This window comes from Manduca sexta, unplaced genomic scaffold (genome assembly GCF_014839805.1).
Source record: "Manduca sexta isolate Smith_Timp_Sample1 unplaced genomic scaffold, JHU_Msex_v1.0 HiC_scaffold_2753, whole genome shotgun sequence".
In the NCBI taxonomy this organism is placed as follows: Eukaryota; Metazoa; Arthropoda; class Insecta; order Lepidoptera; family Sphingidae; genus Manduca; species Manduca sexta.
In genome coordinates this window covers 1-20,179 of record NW_023593749.1, presented here as the reverse complement: position 1 = coordinate 20,179, position 20,179 = coordinate 1, and the positions used below count along the sequence as shown (strand labels likewise).

General features: G+C 35.5%; 3 protein-coding genes and 1 pseudogene across 3 annotated transcripts; 3 read left to right on the top strand and 1 right to left on the bottom strand.

Moving 5' to 3' along the window:
- The first annotated feature begins 153 nt into the window (after positions 1–153).
- On the top strand, positions 154–5,036 carry LOC119192410 (annotated as a pseudogene).
- Positions 5,037–8,026: 2,990 nt separating this feature from the next.
- On the bottom strand, positions 8,027–10,338 carry LOC115443404 (cyclin-dependent kinase 20). Its single transcript, XM_037446221.1, has 7 exons — positions 10,330–10,338; positions 10,047–10,130; positions 9,635–9,823; positions 9,114–9,235; positions 8,871–8,985; positions 8,336–8,563; positions 8,027–8,122 (listed from the first exon to the last, which is right to left on the bottom strand). Exons 1-7 carry the CDS (start codon positions 10,336–10,338, stop codon positions 8,045–8,047), a joined length of 825 nt encoding a protein of 274 aa, XP_037302118.1. The 3' UTR covers positions 8,027–8,044.
- A 1,906-nt stretch (positions 10,339–12,244) lies between these two features.
- Positions 12,245–14,670, top strand: LOC119192411 (UDP-glucosyltransferase 2-like). Its single transcript, XM_037446222.1, has 4 exons — positions 12,245–13,253; positions 13,337–13,559; positions 13,775–13,994; positions 14,275–14,670. Exons 1-4 carry the CDS (start codon positions 12,426–12,428, stop codon positions 14,579–14,581), a joined length of 1,578 nt encoding a protein of 525 aa, XP_037302119.1. The 5' UTR covers positions 12,245–12,425; the 3' UTR covers positions 14,582–14,670.
- A 2,277-nt stretch (positions 14,671–16,947) lies between these two features.
- On the top strand, positions 16,948–19,357 carry LOC115443406 (JNK1/MAPK8-associated membrane protein). Its single transcript, XM_030168792.2, is given in 5 exon segments — positions 16,948–17,311; positions 17,457–17,666; positions 18,276–18,367; positions 18,370–18,444; positions 18,729–19,357. Coding segments are annotated over 5 exon segments (891 nt in total). The 5' UTR covers positions 16,948–17,078; the 3' UTR covers positions 19,010–19,357.
- Positions 19,358–20,179: the final 822 nt, after the last annotated feature.

Sequence of the window (20,179 nt, the reverse complement as noted above, 5' to 3'; positions counted from 1 at the left end):
CTTTATGACTTTGTCTTTTTATATTTGGATACTCATGCAAAATTAAATTGGTTTGATTTATTTAAATTAACAACATTTAGAATATCCCAAGAATATATAACAAATAACAAATCTTAATAAAAGGCTCCTAATAAACTTATTTTCCAATTGCAGAAGCTAAAGATGAGTATATCACAAGGTATTTGGAGGGAACAATTGGCCGTGCGACTTGGGGCAATGTGGAAAGCACATCACGGCCATCTCTGCACTGTGCAGATAGAGATGAAGGACCTCTAGGGCCGACAGCTGTATCCAGACTACCAGGTCTTGCCATCACCAATGATGAAGCTGCGGCTTTCACATGCCCAATCGGGATGACTTTGAAAGGGTTAGTATAGGTCACTTTTTCCGCTGTTATGCTATCCGGGCGGACCTAAAATGTATCCTACTATGACAAATGTAAAGAAAATGAATTCACACCTATTAGGATGCTAACATGTCTCTATGCCTCTGGTATTGCAAATGTTTATGGCTGGTGGTGATCATTTACCATCAGGTGCACTACATGCTAGTTCGACACTTATATAATAAAAATCTGCTTAATAAAATTTTATAATGAGCATCAATTTAATTAAAATTACAGAATTTGTACTATTGTTTCATCTGCATATTTTATGAATAAAATTCAAGTATGGACTTTATTTATTACAGGAACATGATCATGAGGCTGAACAGTTGATATCAACATTATCTCTGAACCCTGAAGATGATGAGTTAGATGTTGGTGAGTTTTAAATTTTCTATCTATGATCCACAAAATGATCACATTGATGTTGTTATAATTAAATATAATTATTAATATATAATTGAAGAGTTAAAATACAATTTTTGAACAAAAAAAGTATTACAAAAAGATGTTACTATGCATAAATATTATGACTTGCTATGCTATATTTAGGGAACAATAAAAATAAGTGTAAAAAATGATATCTACTATTCCAATATATTCTTGATTAGTAAGTGCAAGATACACTAAATTTGATATAAAAAGAAAAATTTTTGAAGGATGAAATTTTTTTCACTTTTTTTATAATATTTAGTAACTAAAAAAACTTTATTTCAATTTTAGCCCTGAAGTTGTCTCAAGTTGACATTTACATAAGAAGATTACGTGAGAGAACAAGAAGAAAACGATTAGTGCGTGACTATCAACTTGTTTCTGTGTTCTTTAACATTCAGAGGAACAAGCAGAAGACACTTGGAAAACTTGCCAAAGAGAAGAAGTATGTATTACCATTACATAATGAATATTTTGTAATTCAGTGTAGTAAGATGTATGTGGTGTGTCGTGCGCCAGGGAGTTCACGGAGCGGCTGCGGTGGACGGCGCAGTTCTACGGGCGCGCGGAGCAGGCGGGCGTGGTGGCGGCGCTGTGGCGCGAGCGCGAGCTGCGCGTGCGCCTGGCGGAGCTGCACCGCTACCGGCTGGCGGGCGTCACGCGGCTGGAGGAGTGCGCGCACTACGACCAGCACGCGTCGCACCGCCGCCACCCGCACCACCACCTCGACGTGAGCACATACCGACTCCACCGACATCACCGCCGCACGCGAACAACGCTTGTATTCGCTCACAGTGCGTAACGCCAAAACTATCGTAAACTATTCATCTAACATTGTCTACAGGTTACAACTTATAGTACGGAACATAAAACTTTTTTCCATTTTATGACTGAGGTTTTACCAATTGTATACTAAAAAAAGTTGATTCCAAAAAAATCAGAAGGAAAGAAATCACTAATATGTAAATCATTACTTTAAGAAGGTTTACCTTCAAAATATAGTAAAGGTAAGGGGTTCGAAAATATGAACTTTGGGTAAATCTTTCTGCTTTGTTATAGTTATACATTAAAAAAAAAAACATATACTTTCCAACATCTTTTCAAAATAAAATCCCTGGAAACTTGTTAAACAATCACAACTAGGATACCATTTCAGTAAATCTTCGCGTCTTCCAAAGAACATGCCATGTTCTGATTTGAAACGCTTAAGTTTAGATATTTTTGGCGTTATGCGCAACATTCGCATTACGTTTTCATTTATTTTTTCATTCACACAATTCAAATGTGCCTCATAGAACCTAATATGAAACAGGAAAAGTAATTATGGACTCTGTTTCGAACTTTAGAGCGACAATTTACAACTTGCATCATAATTTGTGTATGTATGTTAGATTTGTGTTGACAATTCTATAAATAACATTCATGAAATATGCATGTGTAAATGTTTTTATTCGTAAGTTTTGGCTTACGCTTTTGAAGAGATGCTGTTATGTATTTCTGTGGTAGTTTAGTATGCATGAAGTAGACTGAATATTGTGTGTAGAAGGAACAGAATAGAGAGTGTGGTTTCAGAACTAATGTATTGCATTTATCAATACATTACAGATACTTCATCTGGTTTTACTGTTATTTTAACAAGTGTTCCAATGTGTTTTAAACTCTATTTTGTTTTAATTTCATTTGTTACAAATAATAATATTCATTTAATTTGTTCATTCATTGTGTGAGTTGTGACTACATGGCATTGTCTCAAAGTTTTCAAACCAGTCTTAGAGAATATCAATTGAATTTAAGATTACTGCTACTTGATTAGGGAGACCGGAGGATCAGCATGCTCAGGTTTACCATCACACATATGAGGTGAAACCTTGTATATACATAAAACGAATGTGATTAAAACATAAAAATGTTGTTAACTTCTAGCAAACTAAGACATAAATATGGTAGCGCTAGGATAGATGGGAGCCCTAAACATGTTCTACTGGAGACTAACATACTCAAAGCATATAGAATGCCGACCTTGATTTCCTACGAGCCACAGAACTATCGCGTAACAAAATGTTAAACTTACATTCATTTTACTTTTGGGTTGATTTTTTTACTAAATTGTATTTGGTAAAGCCAGATGATTTGAGTCTTTTGGTTTGGGTGTGATACCGTATAACTATTGTATTCGCCAGGGCAGCAGTGGGTGCCTGGAAACCAACCAGACAAAAGAGCTAACGCAGATCAACACGCTGCAGCAAAGAAAAAGGTAAAATGTTTAGACTATTTGCACAGTGTTATTTAGATAAACAACAACAAGACAACCATTGACGTACTACGTAGTATTTATATATTGATACTAACAACGAATTATACTATGTTCAAAGTATGCAATGTACATACTGATATTGTTTGGATGCTTTATCCATGGCTCGCCTTATTGGACTACTAGAAGAATTTGCTAGTCTGGTGTGAGCATAGTATTACAGCTTGAGAATCTGAGTTAGATTTTCAGATGAGGCAACATTATATAGTCCCTCTGAGAAGATTGGACTCGAGAAGGCTGCTAGTCGTTATGTAAAAATATTATTAGAAATTGTTTTTATAAATTTGATATCTATTTTATGACTATTGAACAGAGACGGAGAAAGCGGCTCAAGTTCCACCAGCCCAAGGTGCACACGGGACGGAAGTACCGCATGTGGATGCTCCAAAAAGAGCTCATGCAACAACAACAGCGCAGGATGCTCGAGGCATCTGCTGACCAGTAATGAGATACAGGTTTGTATATAGTAATATGTTACTTAAATATATTTAAATACATCATGACACTTATATTTTTATTAAAGCCTGATTCATGTAATTATTTTACTAAATATTGTAGTGCAATGTCGGAAAGATTTTCAAATCATTTTATGAGTGATTTGTGTCCGAATTTTGGTAATTAAGTATTAAAATAGGGAAAGTGTATTTGTGTGTTTGTCAGAGATAGTAATGGTACAATTGAATTTGATTTTTTTAGAATTAAAAAAGTTACCATTCTAATATCACATTATCATCGGTGTATTGACAATATTGTGTCGTGTGTGCAGTTGTGCTCAGCGCTGTCACTGCCGGCGGCACAGTACGTGACGCTGAAGGGCGTGCTGCTGCGCCGCGCCGGCGACGGCGACGCCGAGCTGCACGTGCGACACTATCTCGCCGCCGCCGGCTGGCTGCGCTAGGGGACGCCGTTTCACACCCGCCACCAACACCACCAACACCACCAACACCAACACCACCACTCGCCATGCGCCGACACTCGACGTGCGCGCTGTCAAACGATTCCATCGCGGGGCTAACCAGATCAGAAAACTATAAGGCGGTATTGTGGCATTTTGTTTTTGTCTCTGTAGAATGGGCAGTGTTCACGATTCTTGATGGTGGACGCAACCACTGCCTGTAATCTATAACAATGTTACTGTGAGCTTTGATTCACGAAACACAATGTAGTGTCGGCACTATACATTTACCATATTTTTAAAAGCAACTTATTGTATCTATACCCATGCCCATTTATTTAACTAGCAGCTACAAATAAATTCAAAACGATAGTTATTATGGTTTTAAGGGAAAACTTATACAGAGTAACAAGTGCACAGTACCTGACCTCCATATAAATGTTAGTTATGCCGGCAATTGGAAATTCGTTTGACAGCGCGGGCGAAAGAGATATTTTCTCAAATTTACACAGACGTGTGAGTAGGGTGTCCACTTCTAGAAGAACCTGGGAATGGCCGGGAATGATGTTAGGTATAGACAATACGCAATATGTGTAGAGACAAAATATCCCGTCTAGGATGGACATCTGCAAGGCTTCCCATAGTGGCGGTTGTGAAACAGATGTAATTTGTAGATATAGTACAGATCTATATCAGATCACATGAGGAATATTTACATAGTATACATTTTAGTAATCATTGTATACATTCACATTCTTAGCATTGAATGCTACATCATGTATTTTGCCTCTGATAACGCGTTGCCAGTAGCTTCATATGACAAGCACGGGCCAAGCAATAATATATTCATTTAGTATAATTATTAATGTATAATATGTTAACTGCTGCCTCCCAGAGGCAGTGATGACTTAGTAAATAACATTTTAGGTGCTTGATATGCGTACTGCGGTATTGATGTCGTACGTTGATTGTTTATCGACACTCCGTTAATAGGCATGGTAGGATTCGCAAAAGATTTTTTCTAACCGTTACAATAACCAGTTCAATGAACGTACGTTCTGGGCATTTTGTTGTCTAATATATATGTGTAAGTCGATTTTGTTATACTTTGCCTGTTTTTACCTGCGAGTTCTTCCCAAGCAGTTTTCATAAATTGTTAACGTAGACAAATTTTTCCCGACGATCTGTTGATCGATGGTAGTCAATGCGCTGTAACGCCCTAGTGGTAAATTATAGCAGAAACAAAACAAAATGGATTGTGTATAACATATAAAAACTTACACTTTCCACTGTAACAAGTATTTGTATTTTCCATAAAGAATAAAATCGACGTAAATAGCAATCGTTGCATGCATTTTTAGGTTTTGTTGTGTGTTATTGAACAGTCGACCGACGACGCAGGTACGAGAGTTGTAATTTGACTATTAAGTCAATGTTTGCACTAAAATAGTTTTACCTCACTCATATAAGACTGCTCTTATAGAGCATTGTATATAATGCTTTGTATATATGTACGATAGATTCATTGCTTTCTCTTTATGTGTGTGAAATCAAGGATTCTATTATATTACCAAATAATGTGAGTAATTGTTAGTTGGAGGTACAAAGGTAAAGTTGGAATGGTTCGCATTTATGTGGTGTGTTAGGAATGTCCATTAAAATATTATTTATTAGATGTATCCAATATATTACCTGCAATAGTGTCAACTATGATTTATTCTGTTAGGTGAGGAGATAGCCAAGGGATTTAATTGATTATGGACCTGACGACACCTAAAAAGTTGGGATTAGAATAGAGATAGAAACATGTAACCGCTATATAGTGTTGATGTATATTCATTTTTTTTTTTCAAAAATTAGATGTTTCTTGTAATTTATTCTAAATCCAATTTTTTGTAATAATTAAATTTTATTATATCATAATTTGTAACTAATAAATGTTCATACATGTAATTTTGTATGTCGACCGTATAAAAAATGCTGACGAAATCTCATGAAATACACTATAGGCGCTTTCATCACTTGTGAAAGGTATAAATGCCTGGCAATAATTATACATATTTCGAGCTGGAAGTTTCTTAAGCCAAACTATTTTACTAACTTTAAAATGAATATGGTTTGTCACTATATTATAAACTATGTGGCAGAAATATTAATTGGTGTAATAACTTTGCTTTATTAGTGTACAGAGAATCCATGTATAATGATTGTGTCAGTTTGGTGTGAATATGCGTTATCTGTGATGGGCACAGATTACATATTTTTATATTTGGGTCTTGTAAACATTACCGTAGATCAATATTAAAACAAGGACTGTGTGTAAAGTGGTCTTTTAAAAATGTCGATGCACAAAATGTCTAATAATGAGTAGTGTAGGCACATGTTATACATTATTTTATATGATCATAGTAACTTGGGTACTTCACTTTTGGTCCTTAGTTTTAGGGAGATATGTTTTTTCAATAGTTCTCCCTCTTCTGCGTATTTTATAATTCCCCATATTAATATCCTTACATGCTGCGGAGAATTGTCTTCATTTAAAATAAATGCCCTCGGAAAATATATGATGTATTTACGCAAGAATATATTTTGCGCCTAGCATGAATTTACGCGTTATCGTATCGTTAACCTAAAGGTTTTATTAACTGACTTCAAAAAAAGAGGAGTTATTTAAGTATATTTTTGTATGTGTAAACAGCGCTAGATGAGTCTATTTGGAACTTAAATACGGCAGCGTGACCTACTGCGCGTGTGTATTCATCGTGTTACCAATTGGATAATGAACTGTAATGTAAGGGAATCAACAGTGCGAATCTCTTTTTGAAGTTTAGTATTATGAAACGTCTAAAGAAATACGTAAACCAGAAGCGGCTTTAACTCATGTGCCTCCCGTGTGCAATCAATTCAATGGCGCCCTCTAGGAGACAATGTAATCTTTAATAAATTTGATACTATAAAATCAAAAGTTATTGCGTAAAGTAAAGAAGCCGCTTGGCGGCCTTAGCACGGCCGCAGGTTGTGTCACGAGCGTCACGAGTGCACACTGCGCCCGCCTGCAGCGCACACTGCACAATAGGTAAAGCCGCCTCTGACGTAAACGTTATAAATTACGTTAACATTATAAATTCCTGCTAGGGGTACAGGTAGATAGAAGTAATTTCAATTAATAATTCGTATTGATTATAATTAAACTTATATTAATTTATCTTTATTAACAAGAAAAAAATAATTGTTTGAAGAACTGGGCATCATGTTTTTATTTTATATCAATAAGTTATTTTGTCACTATTTCATATTGTTTAAGAATACCGAAAAGTGAAAATAACCAAAAACAACGAAGTCCAATGTTACTTAAACAGTTATTATTATAAGTAACAGTGGCTGTGGTTAGCTCTAATTTTTCATTATGTAAATATTCTAGTTTTTTAGTGTTTAGTATTAATAGGAACATTTTGAGCTTATGCCAATGTGGTATAGTTATTTCGGAATACTTTATTTATAAAGACAAAGTGTGCAAATGTTTAAAAAATTCGGCTTTTGATGGATGGGTTGATTTTAATCTGATCTCTTAATTTAATGTCTGCATTTTAATATATTTATGAATGGTACAAGGTTAACCCATATTATTCCGTATTCTAATGGGCGATATCTTTAAAAATGTTTACATCTGTAGCATTGTAAAGTGTCTCAGCCAACGCCTTGGTCTAATGAAGGAACTATCTATTCCTTATTATTGATTCTTGTTTAGTAAATTTTAACCTAACCATAGTTTCCGCTAGGGTATTATTTTGTTTAAGTGTTTATTAGTTTTAAGTAACGATACACGTGGCTGAGGCACTATTCCTTTTGTATGATAATTCATAGAGAGCAAAAAAGCAATGCTTACCATATTTCAGGCTCAAATAATCATATGGTATCATTATTATAAAAAAGTACAAGTTATATTGTTAATCTTAACTGGTAATGTATTGATGTAATTCCAGATTAAATAAAAATACATACATTTCAACGAATGGATTATTTATTTGGGTTTAGGTTTCGGCATGTCGTCTAATGTGGCTGGAGTAGGCTTGTTCACGAACCACTGGTGTTTTACGGCCTGTTAAAATCATTCATAATATGTACTTAGGTACGCAGTACCAACGACTTTGAATCTTATCTAAAACTTACAAAAGATTCAAAGTTTATATGGCATCTTATTTTAAGGTTTGCGACATCTTCAATTCAGTTTTTATGCTAGTAAAATTATATGTTTTATAAGCGGCGCACAAAATGTCCTGTATAAAATAAGAAAAAAAGACAAAAACCTCACGTCTTTTGCTGATATCCTTCCATCAGCATCGTACATAATGAATGACTTGACAAGATTAACCGCGTCCATTTCCACGCCTGGCAGAAGTTCTGGCCAAGGCGTGGGTGTCGAATCAGGGAACGTAATTTTATGGAAGTCTGGTAGTTCCGTGTGTTTAGGCCACGTCTCTTCTGTTGGAGTGCCAAGATGCTGCAGAACTATAGCCAACTGCTCGATATCCGATTCGCCCTAAAAATTATTGCCCTTAGGGTTTGCTTTACGATGTCTAAGTAAACGTTATATCGTTTATAATACAAGACCAAATAAATAATCTAGCTCTCAAATAAATAGTAAACAAAATGCACTCGCTTTGGCAACTGTCTTATACATTAACTAGCCCATCACTTGACTGTCAACTAATAGCGACTACAGGCAGCCCTTTGAGGGTGACTTTATTGATCATGAAATAAAAACCATTTTTGTTTAGCAATTTTTGACAGGCTGGACCATCTACCGCCCTTAGTAATTTCTTATTTTTATAATATTGGGTACTAACCGCAAAGAGTGGCTGCTTTGTGATCATTTCGGCTATGATACAACCGACCGACCACAAGTCTACCTTTTCGGTGTAATATCTGGCTCCGTACAATAATTCGGGCGCTCGATACCATCTGCAGAGTACCAAATATTATTATTAAATATATCAATGAGCTTTGGTGGCAGTAGGCATTATTTGTGATGTTATAAAAACACACTTCTGAGAAGTTAGTAATTGATTTTTTAGAGAAATATACCGTACCGTGTAGCTACTTGGTGAGAATACGGTCTACCACCCTCTGGCCAATAAAGCCTTGCTAGGCCTAAATCAGCGATTTTTAATATCCCCTCGTGATTTATCAATAGATTTGCAGGTTTCAAGTCCTTTAAAGAAAATACACAATAACTACATTAAGTAAGTACCTATTATGTAAACGGAATATTCAACCTCGGCGTTAGATTGGGAAAAGACGTAGGATGATTAATTTATTATTAAATCATAAATTATAACACCTCCAACATAAAGTTTTAAAAACTTTCTGCAATATCTTGAACGGTGTATTACGCCATTAAATTAATTGCTATTCATTTTACATGAAATAGTAAATGTAGGTGGACGAAGACTACAAAAATAAGTAGGTAGTTTTGAACAGGCCGACATAATTGTGTCGACCAGCAAGAGCCTTATTAAATATCGACAATCGATGTTCATATGAATGCCACTCCATCATCAAACGACGTGGAGTCACTGCTGGGTCCGTAAAAAGGGAGTTCAGAGCTTACCCTGTGCATAACGTAATGCGCATGCATGTACCGCGTCCCCTTCAATAACATGAGCGCGTACGTCTTAACACGTGGTAAGGTGAGTTCTTGTTGGTTGTGGTGCAACATTTCCCACAACCCTGAGGACATGTACTCCAACACTAACACCAAGCTCATTCCTCGAGGAAACATGTTGTACAGTTTGATTATCTGTAAAACAAATATTAAGTTAAAATATTTAATTTATAAACGAAAATATTCTGAATGCTAACTTATTTTATTTCACTTATAGGAAGCAACTAGCAGTAATTATCTGGGAATGTACTTTCATATTAGACTTTTACTGGTATGCGTACGAAATCGCCTATTAAAGTAAAGATCTGTACAAGTAACCTAAGTATTCACATTATAAAATATATAATTAGAAACTTACGTATTTACAACGAAGCAACTGCAGAGCCTTTATCTCCCTCATTACATTTACTGGAATGCCATCTTCCAAGTTCTTTATAAGGATCTTTTTGTATATTCAATAAAAACGTAATGTTTAAATTTTATTTATATTCCAGATCATTTTACAGATTCGTCAACTTTGACTATTCGATGTCGTCATGAACTCGTTGCCATGGTAACTATGGTTGTTATCCATAAAAGAATATAATTATGAACTGTGTTCATACATCGGTTCGCTGATATATCAATATACCTATACGTACTACATACATTATATTTTTATAACTTTTTATTATGAACTAGCTTCCGCCCGCAGCATCGCCCGCGTGGATTTCGGGTTTCAAAAATGGAGGAGGTGCTCAATTTGTCGGGATGTTTTTTTAATTTATGGTGGTATGCAGGTGGTCCGATTGTCCGGTCAGGGTCTGATGATGGGATCCTGGTGAAATCGAAGGAACTTTTAACCATTAAGGTTGCACACGAAATGACGGAAGCTTAAAAATGGAGTAACTTCTCCCGTTTTCCCAACATTTTCCATCACTGCTATGCTCCTATTAATTGTAGCGTGATGAAAAGTATACTATAACCAGCTCAGGAGTATGAAAAATAATTGTACTAAGTTAAGTTAAAATCCGTCGAGTAGTTTTGTTTCTATAACGGTTATACAGACAGACAGACAAAAATTTTACTAATTGCATTTTGGCATCAGTATCGATCCCTAATCACCCCAGTTATTTTGGAAATATATTTCATGTACAGAATTGACCTCTCTACAGATTTATTATAAGTATAGATATGCAAAAGTAGCTCAAAATTGTCCATAACGAAAACATGCATTTTAAAGTAAAACAAAAGAAATAATATCGTGAAGCCAACCAAATAACTAATGATATATTAAATTTTGTGACTGTTCAATTTAGTCGGGTCCGCGATATCACTTTTGTTGAGTTTCAGAACGCGACATTACATTATTATATTCTGTGCTCCAACGCACACTGCTTTGATGTTAGGAACACACCTACATTGCTTAGACAACAGTGAACTTTATACAATAGCAATAAAGCTCAAATTGACTCTACGTATTAGTTAGAAAACGTTTGTATGGGAAATAGAAAAATGCTGTTTTGAGGATTTTCCCGGCAATTATTCGAATTTTTCTCATCTTTTAAACCTTCCCTAGACCTCCACGAATAATTCAAGACCAAGATAAGATAAATCCGTTCAGCCGTTCTCGAGTTTTAGCGAGACTAACGAACAGCAATTCATTTTTATATATATAGATTATAAATAGGGTTCTCTTTATATCTCCCTCGATACTGATGGCAGATATTATTTTAATTAAGTAATTGGGTGATTGCGAAGTCCGATATAAACTGTCTCTCTTCCAATGTTTTTGAATATTATTATTACTTGCCTTCGTAGTAATGATAACCCTGTATTTAATAATCTTTCCTAGCATGATTTAAGATCAATATTACATCAATGTTTTCCTTCATCGTTGGGGTATGCATCAAACGTAGCGCTGAAAAGTATATAGGAGCTGTATTGGAACCAAAACCGAGACTAGAATGTCTGCATCTGGTTGGTCATTCCACTTAATCTAAGAATCTTAACTCAAACATAATAAATGAATAATAACTACACAGTAATTTAGGGCCGGGGCATATTGGCTGAAACTTACTTTTAGCTAACTTCGTATAGTATCTAACTATTACGCGACATTGTTTGAAAAGGTTGATCTATCCTAGGGGTTCCTAGAGTATTCTTTGTCACAACACTCTGCTGTCTAAAATTAAAATGATTCTGTCTGCCCCCTCTATTCAATGCAGGAAGAGGAATTCAGCGGGCTCACCAAGTAGTACCTACGCTAATAACTATTATAAAAATGATTTTATTTATTACGCCTTCACGTCTTTACTGCTCAAATTGATGATATAAAATTTTACTAATACGTACGTTGTCAGGGGTATAGAATACAATATGATACCTTTCATCGAGAAAAAGTGCTGTTCTCAAGGGATAGAAATTGATTGACAAAATTTACATTAACGTGTTTTCACCGCTCTCTAGGAGAGACCGCCTCCCACTTTGGAAAGGTTTTATTTAGATATATAGGTACTGTATTTATTCGAAACTCTATAGAATAATTTTATCTGATTATCCCAAATATAGATTTAAAAATATATTCATAAGTTCATAATATTGTTTTACACGTTAACATTATTTACATTTGCATAGTTTACCCAGCTGCTGTTAATCCTCAGTTACGCTATAAGTACCTGTCGTCGTTTTCTTTTATGAATTCAACTCAGTTTTGCGTAGACTCGAAAAGTGGTGCTTGCTTTTATATGATTCCATTATGGGATCAAATAGATTTTGTTTAGTGTTTTTACTCATATCTTTAAGCTGTGTGGTTGACGGAGCGTCGATACTTGCATTGTTTTCGTCTTTATCTTATTCAGATCATTTGGTGTTCAGGGGATATGTCTCGTTGCTCGCGCAAAGTGGCCACTCCTTGGTTGTTATGACACCTTATCCAGGTCAGTTTATGTACCCGGATACGGAAAATATCGTGGAACTTGATGTAGGACAAGAATCGGCACCCTTTTGGGATGAGTACAAGAAATTGTTAACTAATACTGATGACTATTACCCACAATTAAGGGCTATGAACGAACTATCTCTTAAAATTGCCATTGCCCAGTTGAAGTCTAAGCAGATGACTGCATTGTTTATTAATCCTAACATCAAATTTGACCTGGTTATAACTGAAGCTGATGTGCCACTTCTATACGCTGTGGCAGATAAGTACAAGGTACCACACATTTCTATTACCACATCGAATGGAAAAATACACCAGTACGAAGCAAAGGGCAATCCAATTCACCCGATTTTATATCCAGACGTTAATACGCTTAATTATGGAAACTTGAGTCGCTGGCAAAAAGTGATTGAATTTTATCGACATATCCAGACCAAGAATGAATTTTATAACAATTACTTACCGCTTAGCGAGTTAGCGGCTAAGAAAATCTTTGGACTGAAAAGAGACTTACAGCAAGTAGAATATGATATAGATTTGCTATTTATTGCCAGTAATCCTTTATTAATTGGTAATAGACCAGTTGTTCCGGCTATTACTTTTGTTGACCGCATGCATATAACACCAGATATAAGTTTGCCACAGGTATAATGTCTGTTTTTATATTACATAAGTTCTTATTGGGTTACAGAAACTAAATATTTTAAATTATTTCTTATTCCTTTTAGAATGTTCAAGCTTTCCTGGACTCGCAAATAAAAGGTGTAGTGTACTTTAGCGTGGGAGCTATACAAGATGCAGAACAACTTTCGCCGCGAATACTGCAGATATTCGCAGATGCTTTTAAGGAGCTACCTTTTACCGTTTTATGGAAAATCGGTAATACGACTATGGTCAACAAGTCAAATAATGTTGTTACGCAAGCATGGTTCCCACAGCAACAAATATTAGGTAAAATAGAAGACTTGATAAATTAGTTAACTAATTTTGTTTACTTAGATTATTTAAATATGGTATGTAACACTACTATTATTAAATTGGTAACTGCTATTGCTATTATTAAATTTTGTATGACGTAATTATTATGTGGTTGACTGATTATAAACCTAAGTATATATGTAACAGATACCTAGATCTTTAAAATAATAAATATATATTTTTTGTAGCTCATCGAAATGTAAAGGCATTTATAACACACGGTGGTCAACGGTCGCTAGAAGAAGCTCTCTTTTACGAAGTACCAATCATAGGTTTACCATTTGTAAAGTCTAGAAAGACATTTATTGGAGAATATATAAAATATGGAGTAGGTGAAATTGTAAACCCGTATGACATGGATGAGGAAACTCTGAAAACCATAATAACGGCTGTAGCTTCTGACAACAAGTAAGATACAAAATTTGTCTTTTTAAACTATATTTTTGATGTCGATGCAGGTATAGCCTAGTGTGGACATCGTTGATAATTCTTATAAGAAGAGTTATTTTGGAAAATAAATTTACTTCTATTACTATATCTATTCGTTATAATAATATTAAAATTTACATCAGTCTATCCAAGGCATACCCGGCAAATCAACAAACTTTAGCTATCGTTATTGTTCTATGTACAATGTAAATATAAAAATAAAAACCACCTGTTTTACGTAACCATTATTGTATTTCAGATACAAGAAAGCTATTGTAAAACTGAAAGACATGGTGGTAGATGACGTCATATCAGGGCCTGAACTCGCAGTTTGGTGGACGGAATATGTCCTTAGAAATGGAGGAGCTCAACATCTTCGCTCAGCAGCTGTTGGCGCGACTTTTGTCAAATATTACATGCTGGACCTTCTTAGTTACCTTCTTGCTGGTGTTTTATTTACTATCTACTTGACCTTCTGTATCGTGCGTTATATTGTGAGCCGTTTACGAAAACGTTACATCCTCGAGAGGGGCATAGTATCATCTGTAAAATTTAAAGCATTATAATTTGTCCTAATTTACATGTTGTACTTTATTTAATTGTACATTTAATTCATACTTTTTGATATCTCATTAATAAATTTATAATAACGTTCTCTTCGTTTATTATTTATAAACTACGTTTTTATAGCAGGATAAGAGTGGCCTGTGTACATGACTTTCCCAGGGACTCAAACTCTCCATTCCAAATTTCATCGATAGCGATTTAAGGGAGGGGGATGAGCTACGTATCAAATCGCAGAATTTTCCCCGCCTCCGACACTCTATCTGTTTGACACAGATGATATTACTATTGCAATAATTATGTGAAAATATACATTAATGTAGTGAATCATCAGGAAAAAAATACCGATTTAGGGGTTCAGCTTTGAAAGGGTAACAGACATACAGGTAGACAGGGTTACTATGGCAATCATAATATATGTAGATACTAGTAATCCGCCCCAGCTTCACCTTGGTAATAGAATTTTCTTATTTTTTTATTTGCCAGTATAGACAGACGAGCAAGCGGCCCACCGGATGGTAAGCGGCCACCGCAGCTCATGGACTCGGTGATGCCAGGGACACAGACAATCCCCTGCCTACCATATAGACAATACTCTTTTTTATAGCATATTATATGCAGGTACATATTATTTCTTGAGGATAGTAAGCTACCCTTAAAAATATAAACAATATTGCGTCATTGCGAACTTTTCTATAGACATAAAAAAGGAAAAATCCCATCCTATATTATTTTGTTATATCTCAAAGGCATAGGCCAAAGAAAATTTTAATATAGGCCCAATATATGAAAAATACTTATTTTCGATGAAAACTCTCAGTCGGCTTGATTTTTCCGACATTTCCACCAGTCTTGGCGACATCCTATATATTTAAATACTGGTTAGTGGTTACCAATTTTGGAGTCGGTGCCTAATTCTAGTGATTTTTATAGAACCTATATTATAGTGGTTATGGTAATGTTAAATATTTTTTTAGTTTTTTTACTGTTTTGCATTAGTAAGAAATAGATTGTCCCGATTGCGTAGTTACATTGGGGACACGGCATCACTGTCGCGCTTAGGATTTATACCTTATAGCGCGCCTTATAAGTAAAAACGTTTCTCCGGCACCAAACTCGCCGATCCCGCGGACCCCTATACCGTACCGCGTTCCCGCAGTGCCAAGCTGTGGTGCTGAGCCGACTGTATTTAGGGAGGACGCGTGCGCGAGCATGGCCCGTGGGCTCACCGTCTTACTGTCGATCAAAATAACCTATTATTATTGTTATTCATACACGCCATATAATTAAATAAATTAATAAAATAAATATACTTATATCCCAATAATCTTTACCTACCCCTGAGAAGGGGAAAGGGTGAGAAGGGGAAAATGACTAAGTTCTGAGGTAACATATTTAAAAAAATATATGTACTAAATATTATATACCTTTTTTTTTTTTTTTTTTTTGGTTTCGCGGAGAAAGTACCTTATTACTACCGCTCAGCCTTCGTGGGGGGCGACTGAGCGGTTATGTTGGGGTCACCGTGCCCACGACCCGACGTTGCGCCGCCCGGAATTGATGTAGACCTTCGGGCGACCGCCGGGCCGAGTCCCTAACCTATGTACAACGCACGGCATACCAACTAAAACTCCGCGGTGGCCCTCTTCGGCGCATTAGGGACGGCTGCGGGCTTCCTCTGACGTTGAAATGTCTAGTCTGCGACCGCAACCGCCCCTGCTCACAACCGCCCCTGCAATATTATATACCTACCTCAGAACAATAACTATTGTTCTGATATGCCTTGATACCTACACGTCGAATTGAGAAACTTTTCCATTTTTTTTAAAAGTTCAAAAAGGTCATCTAGTATCTAGCCGAAAAGAATATTCAAATTCAAGCTCATTCAAGCAACAAACTAAGTCAAACATATACTTACTTAAAGGAAAATATTTTGGAAAGTACCCTGTTATATACGTAAACATTCCTCATGAATCATTGCATTCTTTGGTGAAAACCGTAATAGAAGTCGTTCGGTAGTTTTATGTTGTTTTAGAAGGAAAGACACGGCAAGGAAACTTTGTTTTATAATAGGTAGTAAAAATAGATTTTAATCATTGTATTTGACTAAAATATGATAATTATTTTTCCCAAAAAATCAATAACAGTCCTTCAATACCAAGTAGTTTTTGTATTTCAAAGATCATCATTGTTGATCAGGTTGCCTCGAAGAGATCGCTTTTTAGCGATAAGACCGCCTATTGGTGCAAATGTAATAATTGTATTTATTTTTCTGTATTTGGTGTACCTATACAATAAAGTGTTTCATTCATTCATATGTTATTATGCGTGAAATGAATTAAAATTCGACTTTAGAAATGTCAATTTGTCAGTGTCATTGTGTCAAGCGCAGTCAAGTGTCAACCTGTGCATCAATGTTTGGTTTCGTATTTACCTATGTCATTGAAAAAAAATGATTAGTGTTAAAGTGAATTGAAAACTTAATTGCAAAAACTTAAAATGGCTGCAGTTAGATCGTGTCCGGGGTTGTATTGCGGGCGTACGGAGCTGGAGGACGGCATATGGAGCGATTGTGGTGCATGCCCTCGAGGCTATAGGACAAATAGCTCCAGTTATTGTATGCCATGCATTGATGAGCCTATCCTCTACGACTGGCAGTACTTAGGTTTCATGGTACTCCTGCCTATGGTGTTGCATTGGTTCTTCATTGACATGGTTACTGTAGGAAAAGCGTAAGTTAAATTTATTATTTACAATATTCTTATTAGGGGAATATGTACTACTACTTAGTTATATTTCTATAATATCATCTTTACTAATTATATTTTATTTATATTTCTTATTGCAATGTAACTAATAAATATATTCTGTTTACAGTAAAGAGGGCATGTTAATCCAACACGCCTGTGCATTTGTGGAAGTCGTGGTCAGGAACCCTGGCCGCTTCTTAGTGTTGCCGCCTACAGGAAGCATTGCATTACATGTGTGCTCACCGAAGGCATTGTCGGACTGGTACACTCTACTCCACAACCCACAGCCAGATTATAAGGAGACTTTACATTGCACACAAGAAGCTGTTTATCCATTGTAAGTATTAGGTCTGCTTTATATTGGCAGTTGGCAGGCTTATTGACTTAGCAATTTTTCTTATTAAACTGTGTTCAAAAAGGTTTCAAATTCTGAAAACATTACATTTGAGTCAATTAGTCTGCCAACTGTCAATATAAATAAATTCAATTATAGGGTTAGTCTATAATCTTTAAATATCTAGACTTTATTGATTATATTATAAAGGCATTACCAAAACATATGTATGTGTAATGTGTTTTATTTAATGCTTTGTGGTATGTTCTGTGAGGGTAGTCATAAGGCAAATATTAATAAAATTTTGCTGATATTTAAGTGAATAATAAACAAACAACAAACACAACACACCTGTATCCCTAAAAGCATAGGCAGAGGTGCAAGCAGGCCACCCACTTCTCGCCTGGTGTGTTCCATGATGTGATAGGTGAGCTTATCGTTATATTGGGTACATGTTAGACTCTAGGCTGATAGAACAAAAAGACCTGACATCACTTTTTTGTTCAACCTGGAACCTTGAAAGTGTTGTACCGCATGCACTATATGACTATACCACAAAGGTAGTCACGCTTTGAATTGAATAGCATTCAGATTATTAATATCTTTTTCCAGATACACAATAGTGCTGTTGATTTACGCATTCAGTTTGTTGATGACAATAACACTAAGACCCTGGGTCCTCACTTGGAATTCATGTAATCCAGGAAAAAGGCAATTTACTGTGCTCTGTATTTTTATCCCATACTAGTACTTATACACACTGTTGCAGCTGGTTTGATTTGTAAGTATTCGATACAAATGATAGTTTTATAATTATAATAGATTTTTCATAATTTATGAAAAGCATAATTAGAATCAATCCATGATCCAGATTTTACAATACATCCAGATTTGTACAATGATATAAATTGATTCTGAGGATTTTAAAATTTTTCTATTGTTAGTTTATTCCCATAGTCTAAACAAATATAATCTTTATTTACTAATTTACTTACTAAACTCATTTAGTTTCTAAATTAAATCTTCCAAGATTACAAATCTCATACAAATATGTTTATTTTTCAGATTGCTCATTTCCATACATAGTAATAATAATATCAATGATGACATCAGCATCACATTTCTCCATCAAAATTGAACAATCTGCACCCGCTTTGCTGTTATCCTCAATCACTAATTCAAGGAACTTGATCATACTGGTCGGCCACTGGCTTGTTCATGCCTATGGAATATTGTCTCTGACTGGCTTCAGAGAGTTGTGGTACTTATCTCTGGTCCCCGCTCCTGCATTATTCTACATACTGACTGCTCAGTTCACCGACCCAATGAAAATACACAGTGATTGACAAAATCAGAAAGCTTTCGCCAAGTTGGTTTTGAGTTAATTTTTAGAACAGATAAAGACTGGTTATTGTATGTTGTGATGTTTATGCATATAAAATTATGCATTTGTATAGTCTTTAATAGTGAGATAAAAGTAAAATAAGTTTTAACTAGATAATGATAAGTGTAATTATGTTGTATTACAACTAACTAATGTATATATAAATTTGTTGCTAGCTAAAGATATTTATTGTAAAGTTACAGTATAAAAAGGAGACATTTCTCAAAGATATATTCTTAAGACTAAAAACATGTACATTTTTAGTGCTAAGTATTGTAAAAGATAAATAAATACTTTAAAACAAACATTATAAATTGTAACAATTATTATTATCTAATACTTACTAGATAATTCAATAGCTTCATCATCATCAGCCAATGCCATATGAGGTGCACTACTGAACGTAGGTCTCCCCAAACATTTCTTTAATTTCTGGCCTACCTCCAGCGTTTTCCTGCAATCTTTATCAAGTCGTTTGTCTACCTCGCGAATGGATGTCCAACGCTGGGCTTCACGGGACGTGGTCTCCACTCGGGAACTTTTTTGTCTCATGTCGTCAGTCCTGCAAACTGTGTATCCTGCTCATTGCTCTTTAGATTGATGTGTGTCCATGAGTAGTCTTGGGCGGCCCATGGTCAGAGGTCACTTCTCAATGCCGTATGTCATCATTGATAATAGATATTGTAACTTACATGTTATTGTTGATTATGTAGGTAGGGCTTGAGAAAACATTTTAAGTGATTAGGTAAATGTTCTAACACTGTACATTTGTGCTCATTCGAACTAAAGTATTGCTACACAGTACAAATGAAGTCGGGTGACATTACCCGCGCCTAGCCATTGTACTACATTGCCCGTATTTCGTGGTTTTAAAACACATTGAGGCTTAGAAGTGTCCGCGAACATTTCCCATCCTGACTGATAGGAACTGGGGATAGCTTGGGAGATGCTACTTTTCATTCCCAGGGCGAGCAATACGTGTGGAGGTTTCTAACACTATTTGTTAAATAGTCTTAGTAGCTAACGGTTACTATTTTAATTAGTAGCTAACGGTTTGTCGGGTAAGGGTGCGGTCTAAGTTGCCGTGCCTATGGCGAGCTTTGTTATTTATTGGTCCGTGAACCATCTATTA

Excerpts from the sequence above, each read along its gene's own strand:
- LOC115443404 (XM_037446221.1), bottom strand. Across the intron at positions 9,236-9,634 it reads CGCATTACGTTATGCACAGG|GACTTGAAACCTGCAAATCT; the intron begins GTAAGCTCTGAA and ends TTTTCTTTAAAG. Across the intron at positions 8,564-8,870 it reads CAAAGCAGCCACTCTTTGCG|GGCGAATCGGATATCGAGCA; the intron begins GTTAGTACCCAA and ends AATAATTTTTAG.
- LOC119192411 (XM_037446222.1), top strand. The coding sequence starts at position 12,426 with ATGGGATCAAATAGATTTTGTTTAGTGTTTTTACTCATATCTTTAAGC. Across the intron at positions 13,254-13,336 it reads CAGATATAAGTTTGCCACAG|AATGTTCAAGCTTTCCTGGA; the intron begins GTATAATGTCTG and ends TATTCCTTTTAG. Across the intron at positions 13,995-14,274 it reads GCTGTAGCTTCTGACAACAA|ATACAAGAAAGCTATTGTAA; the intron begins GTAAGATACAAA and ends ATTGTATTTCAG.